This window comes from Nymphaea colorata, unplaced genomic scaffold, assembly GCF_008831285.2.
Source record: "Nymphaea colorata isolate Beijing-Zhang1983 unplaced genomic scaffold, ASM883128v2 scaffold0001, whole genome shotgun sequence".
NCBI lineage: Eukaryota > Viridiplantae > Streptophyta > Magnoliopsida > Nymphaeales > Nymphaeaceae > Nymphaea > Nymphaea colorata.
The window spans coordinates 2,496,027-2,507,315 of NW_022204507.1; the positions used below are offsets into that span (position 1 = coordinate 2,496,027).

The 11,289-nt window shown below is 38.1% G+C and overlaps 1 protein-coding gene across 1 annotated transcript; it reads left to right on the top strand.

Annotated features, from left to right (window-relative positions):
* The first annotated feature begins 3,266 nt into the window (after positions 1-3,266).
* On the top strand, positions 3,267-10,847 carry LOC116267906 (sodium transporter HKT1-like). The gene is made up of 3 exons (XM_031649833.2): positions 3,267-4,495; positions 7,773-8,018; positions 10,322-10,847. Exons 1-3 carry the CDS (start codon positions 3,363-3,365, stop codon positions 10,521-10,523), a joined length of 1,581 nt encoding a protein of 526 aa, XP_031505693.1. The 5' UTR covers positions 3,267-3,362; the 3' UTR covers positions 10,524-10,847.
* Positions 10,848-11,289: the final 442 nt, after the last annotated feature.

The window sequence follows — 11,289 nt, forward strand, 5'->3', positions numbered from 1 at the left end:
TGGCTTATCGGGGAAACACGATTTGATGCAGAGAAAGGCAAATATTTTTTTCACTCTTTTTGGAAGGAATCGTCTTATAAAGTTTTGGCCTAGAGTTTTCGCTATTTTCTTTTAACTCTTCTCGAGATCACAAGGAGGAGCACGTAACGTTGATTTCTAAAGCACATTATCTAAAAGCTAAAATCTATGATTGACCCGAAGAATGAATCCATGGCTGCCCCATGAACTTGCTTGTACCATTCGCAAGAGCTTTCAATCATAGAACTTGCATATTCATGCTTGTCACATGGAAGCACAATGGTATCGTGATTTACGCATTACATATCGAGCAGCCAATCTAGATTAATAATAGACGTATCGGAACAAAACCAATATCAAACGAAATTTGGAAACATCGCGCATTTTCAAGGAAATGTGTTTTATATATTCCACATAATTATAAAAACATTTCCAATATCTTGCAAACAAATCTATTGGTTTTATATGGTTAGGGGTCTGAACAGAGCAATTGGATGTAACTAACTGCCCGGGAAATCAGATTTAGATTGAGCTCGATTGGGATAGCTTAAAAAATGACAACACCAAAAGCCTTATCCCAACCACTAATTTATATTTTAATGGTAAATAACCAATAGTTCAACCAACTGCATATATATATATATATATATATATATATATATATATATATATATATATATATATATATATATATATATATATATAAATTGAATGGTGACTGTAGTTTTTTAGAGGCACCAGTCTTCTAATCTGTACCGTTCGATTCAACATGATAGCCAGTTAAGAGGAGAATAAGGAGAAAAATGTGATGTTTATTTTTGTCATCTAATATTAGTTTACACATTTTTCTCTCAACCATCTATCTGCTTTACATAGACAGCCTTAATTAGTTGGCTAGGTGAATCTAAATAACCAGAGTCATCGTGTGTATATATATATATATATATATATATATATATATATATATATATATATATATATATATATATATATATATATATATATATATATATATATATATATATATATATATATATATATATATATATATATATATATATATATATATATATATATATATATATATATATATATATATATATAAAATTAGCTGAAGGTAAAGTTTTGTGAGATTATCACTTTTAAGATGAAAATTATGAAGATGGAAATTGCTTGATTAGGGAGTTCAAGTGGTAGGACTTGCGCCTAGGTTTTAACTTGGATCGAAACGCTAAGATATAACCACCATTTTTGGATCCAATACCAGCGACATTCACGATTTAAGGAGAAAAAACAAGGTAAAGTTCTATAAGAATTGGTTGGGCCTGTCATTTCCTATTCACGAGCAGAAGAATAGGATTTCTAATAAATTAATTTGAAATTTGAATTATTTGAGTCTAGGGAGGTATGTTGTCCCTGGCCAAGGGGGCACGTGTAATGCCAAGCAGGGCCAAATACGTGTGATCCGGCCCATACTTTCAACCAGGTCTCAAGTAACCCCTCCTCCAAGACATCGCGTCTAGGACAGGTGTCTAAACTTTTTTTTTTGTTTTGTTTTTCCTCAACCTTTTGAAAGCAAGATGAAAAAGTGAGACCTAATGTCAAGTTAGCCTATACATGGCACCCTCATCTAATTCAATGTTGTTGTTTTATAAAAATTTTTTTTATTGAGTTTTGAAAGCTTTGTCTATTTGTTGAAATAACAAACCCAAACAGTTTTCATGAACAACTTGAGCGAGTTACAGGTTTTTCATTTTCCTTTACAAAATTAGGTTTTTGTCAAGACTAGATTTTTCGCAGACCTAGTTTTAAAATTTTAATAACATCCCAATGTTTCAAAAACTAGTTTTAGAGTGTCCTATAAACAATCTTTAAGAGCCGTTCCGGAAAGGTAACATTATATTATTGCTTCATCTATATAACTCACAAAATAACTAGATTTATTGGACACTTTAAAAAATATTTTATGAGTTTGTCTTACTTTTTGTAGTAGTTGCATGGAATGGTAACATATTGTTACTACTCTCAAACAGTAAGGTTGTGCATCGGGCCGGGCCACCGTCAGTACCTAGCCCGACTTGGGCCCGGGCTTGGAAAAAAAAGCACCTGGCCGGCTCGATAATTTATCGGGTCGCCTCGGGTGGGTTCGATAATTTTTTTTAATATTTATCTTTTCAATTTATATATACATATAATATTTTATTACAATTAATTATATTTATTTATTATTTTATATTAAAAATATATTTTTTAATTTAATCAGGCCATGCCTAGGCCGGGCTTGGGTTTTAATGGTCGGGTAGAGCCCGGGCCGAGTTTCGGGTGCCGGGGTGTCCAAAGCCCTGCTCTTTATTGGGCTGGGCCAGCCCGATGCCCAGACTTATCAAACAGTCCCTTAAGTATCATTTGGCAGTAAAGACATTTTTTGAGTATGTGATGAATATGATTCCATTTCAAAAATTGGGTTAGATTTATAGAACATTAATTATAGTGTTACATGAATCTGCTCTAAATATTTGTGGGACATTTATGAAGTATTTCTATTGCAAAACTATCTCTTAAAGGCTGTTTGGCAAATGAAACACCTTTTGAGTATTTCATAAATGTAACTAAAGATTGGGGCAGATTTATAGATATTAAATTAATGTATTTTGTGAACCAGCTGGTTTAATATTTACTCATAATGAAACACTTTTCAATGCACGACGATTCGGAGAAGGGTATGGCCTATTAAGATTTTAAGCAACCCATAATTTAAATCTAAAACTTTTCAATGCATGCAAGTCAGATCTGGTTGATGCATGTGAACGAATATCTAAGATGTGGGGGTACTGATCTTCCTTGCTTAGTTCAAAATCTGGACCCGGATTCAAGTGTTGCCTCAGTATGAACGACGCCCTTGACATCCCCTGGTTCAAATTTGACTTAGATCTTGACTGGACCGGCTGCTAGCAGGCAATAATCTTGGACCCTGTCAGCCTCAATCTGGGTCAGCTCCAATTCGAAGAGAAACACCACCGGCACCTTCCTACTGGCATACAAGACCGTGATTCTAGCCCTTATTTTCACTGCTGTCGAATCCTTTCCCAAATTGTCACCTTCAATCTTCTCACCTCTCCTCGTCTTTAATTTTCATCCCATCTTTCTCTTTCTTCTCGAGAGCCACCGCCCCCGGGTGAGAAGGTTTCCTTGCTTGACCAATATGATATTCTCTCTTTCAAAATTGTGTATAAATACTGGCCATCTCTTCTCCCAAGCAGATCTGTGGTCTTTCCTTCTCTGGACCCCAACATAGAAACTCTCTCTCTTCAACGACCGCCCCAGCACCACCGTGGAAGGATTGGATGAATTATTACCTGATGAACTTCCTTTCATGGTGGTATTTGCGCACGGCCTATTTTCATAAGAGGACCTGTGATCTCCTGAAGGTGGCGTACACGCTAATGGCGTGGCACTTGCACCCTTTCTGCCTATTGCTTCTCTATTTCATCTCCATCTCCCTTCTGGGCTTCATCGCTCTTGTGCTTTTCGAGCATGCGAAGCCCGGCAGTTCCACCAGCCTCGGCAATTTCGACCTCTTCTTTATGTCCGTGTCGGCGTTGACGTCGTCCAGCCTCGCCTCCGTCAACATGGAGGACATGTCCAACTCCCAGTTTTGGGTTCTCATTTTCCTCATGTTTGTGGGAGGTGAGGCCTTCCTCTCTGCTGTCACCCTCCTGTTTCAGTGCCTCGACTTTTCGGCCCTCGTCCCGCGGCCGGAATTGCCCGGCGTGCCGAGGCTCCCCGACACCACGGACGTCGAGAATGTGGGAGGGGCCGTGACAACAACAAACGTGGCGATGGATGACGAAGGGATGACGAAGCTGGCCATGAAGTGCCTAGCAAATGTTGCCTTGGGCTTCTGCATGTCTGTCAACCTACTTGGCTCTCTAATGGTGTTTGCTTATTTCAAAGTGATTCCCAGTGCTCGGAGGATTCTCAACCAAAAAGGTCTCAACGTGGTGACTTTCTCAATTTTCACCACCGTTTCTTCCTTTGCAAACTGCGGCTTCTTCCCAAATAACGAGAACATGGTGGTCTTCAGAGAAGACTCTGGCCTGTTGTGGATGGTTATCGGTCAGATTCTTGTTGGGAATACCCTTTACCCTGTTTGCTTGACCCTCGTCATATGGGCACTTATGAAATGTTTTCCTAGGAAAGAGCACGAGTACCTGTGGAAGAAAGGCCATGAATTGGGGTACTCCCACTTGTTCCCATGGCGGAGCACCGTTTATCTCACAATCTCCGCTGTTGGGTTCACGGTCGTGCAGCTAATCATGTTTGGGTTCTTGGAGTGGGAATCCGTGTCGGGGATTAGTTTCTACCGCAAGTTCGTCGCCGGGCTTTTCCAGTCTGTCAACGCAAGGCATGCCGGAGAAATGGCCTTCGATCTTTCGGTTTTCTCGCCGGCGCTCTTGGTGGTCTACATAGTTATGATGTGAGTAATTGTTGCCTTTCTCTCCTCTTCTTTCCTTTTTTCCTTCTCTCTTCTTCTTATGTCGCGACTTCCATCCACCACCACGCAAAACTTGGGCCGCGCAGCCTGGCGTTGGGCCCAACCTTATAACCTTGATATATAAAACAGTTAGAGCGAAGCTTAAAATTATGAAAAGTAACGATTTTTCTCGGAAGAAAAAACTGAGAGTATGAGAAAGACTCAGAGTCATGTTTGAACAATTTTGCACTCTTCAGAAAAAGAAAGGAAAATGTCAATAAAAGAACAGAGTAAATATATGTCAAAAATATGAACGATATTAAAAAGTCTATATTTTCTTTTCATTAATTCTCCTAATGCGATATTCACCAGACAAGGATGGATGCTTATTGCTTAGTATTGAAATCACTTGAAACCCACAAAGAATCTACTTACTAGGGAGTCAGAGCAGCATTTGAAGACCATAACTTCAAATTAATATATAGACTCCTAATGAAACAGATATATATATATATATATATATAAAGCAAGGTAGGTGTGCTATTTTCATACTTAAAGGTTTTGCCAAGTGAAGAATTGTCAACATATAGTCACCTAGAATATTGAATGTTTGTTCCGAAATTTAAGAATATACATGGAGGGGAATATATGGTGCTAGGTCATACCAAGTATGCTGACATGTATATAAAAGGGTTTATGATGTAATAGTTTACTTTTACATATCTGATTTTTCGTGATCCTATGGTTCAATCATTTTTAATAAATAATTGTAGGCAGATATAGAATATAGTGACATGCTCACAAGGATCCACTTAGAGACCAAGTATGTGGTTGGTCAACTTCTATTCTATACAGTAAATTGAGGCATGAGATTAATCATGCCAGTCGTTTGTTCTTTGAATACTTGCTTTTAGTATTTCCTTGCTTTGCCATGTCTAAGATCTTATACTTCTAAGTTTGAGGTGGAGAATACCCTTTTATAGTTAGTTCTGGAGTCGGCCCCACATCACGTTACCTTATATTGTGGTACGTGGAGAAGGGTCTAAAATTCCAAAACCCAAGAAAAAAATATGCGGTCAAGTTCCTCGAACTTGGCAACAGATGCGTTTGATTTCCCACATAACTCAAATCCGGGAGAATCCCAAATCTGTGATAGCTAAAATCCACAATTGTAAATCTCAAATCTGTGGTTTCTAAAACTGTGGATGGCAGCTTTTACCCCACTTTAATGTAAAAAGTATGGATTTAAAATCGGATTCAGGGGGATGAGTTGGGTTTAAAAACCACAGATTTCAAATCTTCATAGGGATCTTCGGCAGTAATCAAACACAACTTAAAAGGCCGCCTTCAAGCAAAAGATGGAGATCAAGATAACAGATCTCTTGTTATTATATGGATTAGAAGTCAAACCGACCCGAGCGCTTTTGGCGTGTATGCATGTGTGTGAGACCGAGAGCGTGTCTGTTGTCTTTTACAAACTTTACAAAGAAGAAAAAGGAAACAAAAATGAAGTGATAATTCTTTCAGTAGCGACTTTCAAACATCACGATAGATGTCTAGAATTTCAGGCAGTTAGCCTGCACGCGTCCATTGATTCAAGGGTGTTGTCCTCTTCAATGGGCGGTCGGTGGCTTTCTCTAATTAATCGGTAGCCCGCCAATCTGATTCTGTTCTTACCAATTGGCCGGCAATTGTTTCTTAACCTTCCTTTCCTAAAATCGAGGGTTTTGCTTAATTTTGCGGTTGCCTGCTAACTTAGTGGTAGCTTCACTTGCTTGATGCATATGTTGGAGGCCACCCGCCTTGGTTCTCGTACTTTTCCTGCCCACTCCAAGGTTTGACTTTCTATCGAGTAGTAAGTACAAAGAAACGGAGAACTTTGTTACTCGAAATCTGCATTTTCCTTGAAACATTAAGAAGAATACTTATAAACGAAAAGTATATTCTCATTTCTTCCTGCCTAGCTACTTGTCGCTTCTCCCTACCTCTTCCCAGGCATCAATTATTGGTAATGGAAAAAAGGAGGATCAGAATTTAGAAAATTAAAGGACAAAAGATACTGTCCTTACCTACTGGTTATGTCCAATCCGTCCCTTATCTGTTTCTTCGTGAAATCATTCTTCAAGGAAAATTAGAGTATCCGGCGTTGACCTCGCACCATGCTTTTGAACGATTTTGTTTTCGGGTAAAAACTGTTCGAATTTGGCTCAATTTCCCGGTCAGTAATGTAGAAAATTCAAAAACGCCAACATACAAGATCTGAACTTTGCTCAGTTGGATGTCACAAAGATCAAGATCCTTCTTGTTTGGTTGTCCACAAGTTCTTGATTTTTCACCATGTGCAACATCCAAACACGGGTTGCCAAGTTGGCCAACTTGATGCAATGCACGTCCCAAATCTCCACCAGAGCGATGCCAACTGGCGCAAAGCGGCTTAGCCAAGTTTCAACTCATTGTTGCCTCACGTTTGAATACCTTCCTTTTTTTTTTTTATTCTATTCTGGTGATGACAATCTTCTTAGGCATGCAGGTCACTTGAAGGGCTCACCCTTCTCTTTCTTCAAATAATAGAATTCCCAAATGGCCTTGCTTTACCCACAATTATTAGCAGCACAAATGGATACATAAAGCTGTACTTGGCAAACCCATTAACTTGAACTCACATCGGGGTCAGTTGACTCGCTGACTTAGCTGAGCATTCAAAAAATGCATTTTTACTGTAGTAGAATCGGGCGAGTTACGGCTATTTTGGGCATGTTGGGTCAACTCAAGAATAAGCGAACTTGACTCGTGGCCAGGATTTGTGGGTGATTCCAGCTGACTCGAGTGATTCACGAGTCAAATAGACTTAGTTTGCCAACTATGCATAAAGCGATGCATGAAGCAAAAGCAGGGGAACCACCAAATGCGTGAAGTTCTAATGCAATTAAGGGTGTTAAAAGTAGCAATGTGACAATCAGTTAAGCAAAGTAGGGAAGTCAAATCAGCAAGAAGCAAAGTAGGGAAGTAAAGTGAGTTTAATGGTATCTAGTAACTAGAAATTATATCCGAATGAGCTCTACTCACGCAAAGCTTTCATAGTGGAATAAAATATCTATGTACTTATATTATACTCCATTGTAGTATTACACACATATATATATATATTGCAAAACACTTTTTTGTTTTGTTATCAGTAATAATGTTTTGTTGCATTTCTGGCCTTCTCTGCATCATCGTTGACTCTACTTTGATTACATTTGTGAAAGCGAACGACCTATGAAATGAATTAAATTTGCAGGTATCTTCCTCCGTATGTGTTCTTGGTGCCCCTGTCGGCTGTTAAAACAATAAAGGACAACCACAACGGAAGCAGTAAGAAGAAGAAGAAGAAGAAGGGAGTGGAGTTGATAATGCAGTATTTGCTTCTTCCACAGGTGGCTTACCTCGTTGTCTTTGTGGTGCTGGTCTGCATCACGGAAAGAAAACAGCTCCGTGCTGACCCCCTCAATTTCAACGTCTTGAACATTGTGTTCGAACTTTCCAGGTCACACCAATATTCCCTTCTCTATTCAAATTTTCCTTCATTTACATGCTTTACAAGATAACGCTAAGTGCATACATATATACATACATAGACATCTATTACATATGTACATCCACATACTTTGAAAACCGGTTGCAATTAAAAAAAGAAAAGGCCTTTTTGTTATAGAAACATTTTTTTGGAACCGGCATAGAAAAATTAATAGGTGAGATTTTGAAATTGGTTTGTAATTTTAGTGAATGGAAACTTGGTATTAATTGCACTGGTTGTCATCATTTTCCGGCGCCTGATTATGAAAATCTAAGACCTCTCTGTGGTAGTCTCTAATGACCATATATTGCCCACACGTTTTGGATGTGACCCAATTTAAAATTTTGAATATTAATATTCAAATTTTGACCTGTGGACCAAATTAACCACAATCAGCTACAACTTGATAGACCCAAAAAAATTAGGAATTGGTAGGTAGCGTTATATTCAAAGGACCAAACCAAACTCTAGACCTTGGTTAGTTTCAACTATATAAGAACGCCGATCAGGGCTAGAGGTATGTCCCACCTGGAGTTTGCCAAGTGTTTATTCTTAACGAGCCACTCTTAACCAGAATTGCCTTCATATGCCAACGGTCTAAGATCATTCTGAGCATATAATTAATTGTATTCGGATGATTTATCCTATGAAAAATTCATGCAACAGGCAAAATATTTACAAATGAGTAAAAGCTGTTCAAATTGACATTAATGACATGATCGTGCTTTTGACATTTCGGTTCTTGTGACCAGGCGCCAATCTTAACAAATAAAAAAATGGATCATTCACTATGTATTGAATTGGTTAAAACTTAAACTACTAAGAGAATGAGTAGGGCATAAAACACATCTCCGTCCAATGGAAAGTACAAGATACCAACTTCAATAACAACTCTCCAACACCATGGGAATGACCTATCTAGACCAGAAGTTAACAAAATAAATATATATATGGATATAGATATAATCAATGTTAATGATAAAAAAACCCAAATCCTATCATTCTCTTTTGTAAAGAAAACAAAAAGGTTTTTCTCTTTTAGCTTAACCACCAGGTTAGTGGGCAACCATTTAGAGATTTTTCCTCCTGTTTGAAGTTCATTGTATGTTCATTTATATATCAACGTCAATGACAAACAAAAAAAGCCAAATCCTATCATTTTCTTTTGTAAAGAAAACAAAAAGGTTTTTCTCTTTTAGCTTAACCAAAAGCTCAGTGGGCAAGACATTTAGAGCTTATTTCTCCTTGTTGAAGTTCATTGCATGTTCATTTAGTGATAGCCACAGGCCACCTAAATGAGATGGTCCAGCCGATGTATATATATATATATATAGAGAGAGAGAGGACGATGTATTTATTATAAAGGATGCTCCAGCCCATGTGAAGGAATATCCCTGTGCACATGAATAGTTGTCAACAACACTCTGTAAAGGTCATTGTTAGTTGAATGATGAGGGCAAGCTTTGGCACCCATCACTATGCTCCCTATAGAACAAAACTAATTGAAGTTGTGGGACCCATCATCATTTGGGTCGTCCTGACCTGCTCGGTTCTCTTGGATAATGTTTTGGTGGCACAACTATCATCCTTTTAAGGGTCAGCGATTCATTCCACTGCCCGTAAAAGACCTCACCGCGCCCTTTCCTGTGCTTTACATCCTCAAGGTTTATATAGCTTGTTTTAGAACCTATTACAATTTAGAAAAGAAGTCCATTCAAAATTAAGTTGCGGTGTCTCCAATGATGGAACAATGCCATCTTAAACGTAATTGCACTTGATCTATTTTCGACCCTTATAGGTATTAAATACTGTTGTGCTAATGACATGGAGTGTTTGATTAACTTGGATCTTATATGTGAAAATTTCTAATTTAACATGAGGCCCAATATAAGTATATTATTGTTCTGGTAAAATGTAAAGTTTTCAAATCACTGGCTAAAGATATTTCATTATCGTTTACGTTTATGGATAGAAAGGTGACTTACTCAGGATCCATGAATTAAAAATGCAGCAAGGGCTGCAAATTTATATTGTAATTCGAATTATCTTTCAAACAAAAAGAAGTTAAAATCTTTTAATTAAGAAATTAAAGATCTAAGATCCCAAATTCTGAGTATCATCTCTGAGAATATTTATCTATCTGTCTATTTGTTTGTTAGTAATCAGCTAGCACTGTTCTTGCAAACATTTGAGATCATCCCGTTCCAATTGTTGGTTGCAATTAAAAATTTATTTGAACATCGCTAAAAGAGATAGTGGGGATCGTGGTGCAGCGCCTACGGGAATGTGGGCCTAACAACAGGCTACAGCTGCCGACGGCTACAAGAGATCACCGACAGGCCATGCCGAGACTCATCGGTGAGCTTCTCCGGGAAATGGAGCGTGGCGGGCAAAATTATAATCCTCGTCGTCATGTTCTTTGGAAGAGTCAAAAAATTCACAGCAGGAGGCAAAGCCTGGGTTACCGTCATGTAACCCATCGTTCGATACAGATCCTTCGTTTTTTCTAATAGTTTACACATAGGTGTCCTAACTTATGGCAAATTTATCATTAGCCACCTCTTTTTTCAAATATTTGGCTTGTATAATGCATTGTCCTTGCAGGGCCCACTTGTAAAATTAGCCTAATTCGTGGGACTTGAAGGCGTCGAGCAGTTTATCTAGAAGTAGCTTGGCCACAAAGCTGGATGTAATGACCAGAAAAGCTCGGGTCATAAAAGAATTTTTTTTATAAGGATAAAATGCTAATAAAAATTTAAAAGTCCAAAAGAGACATCTAAAAAATAACTTTCTAAAATACCCGAACTCTCATCTACTTTTTGTTTTTTTTTTTCAAGTGCATATATGTCGGTGCACAAGGTAATGCATAAAATGCACTCCCGCCTGGCGGAGACAGGTCGCTCGGCAAATAGTTTTTTTTTTTTTTTTTGTTCTTTTATTTTTCCAAAGTAGTCAAATGGGTTCGAGTCCTATTAAAAAATTGCCCAAGACACATGTACCACTAAAATGAAGGTCCCATGAAAAAACAACAGCTTTACATTGGGATCCCAATCCACAGTGACGGAATATCCAACCTTAAGCATCTAACACCTTATATTAAGGAGCACGCCTCAGGCATGCAGTTGGGTCATTGTTAACAATGTCTAGTCTGGCTGAACTTGAGAGAAGTTGGAAAGAGAAATGCAACCTTCTAACCCTACCCAATACCATTTCATTCCTTCAAAGAGCACTTAATTTTGGG

Coding starts and splice junctions, on each gene's coding strand:
- LOC116267906 (XM_031649833.2), top strand. CDS start 3,363: ATGAATTATTACCTGATGAACTTCCTTTCATGGTGGTATTTGCGCACG. Junction 4,496..7,772: donor GTGGTCTACATAGTTATGAT/GTGAGTAATTGT, acceptor TTAAATTTGCAG/GTATCTTCCTCCGTATGTGT. Junction 8,019..10,321: donor ATTGTGTTCGAACTTTCCAG/GTCACACCAATA, acceptor ATCGTGGTGCAG/CGCCTACGGGAATGTGGGCC.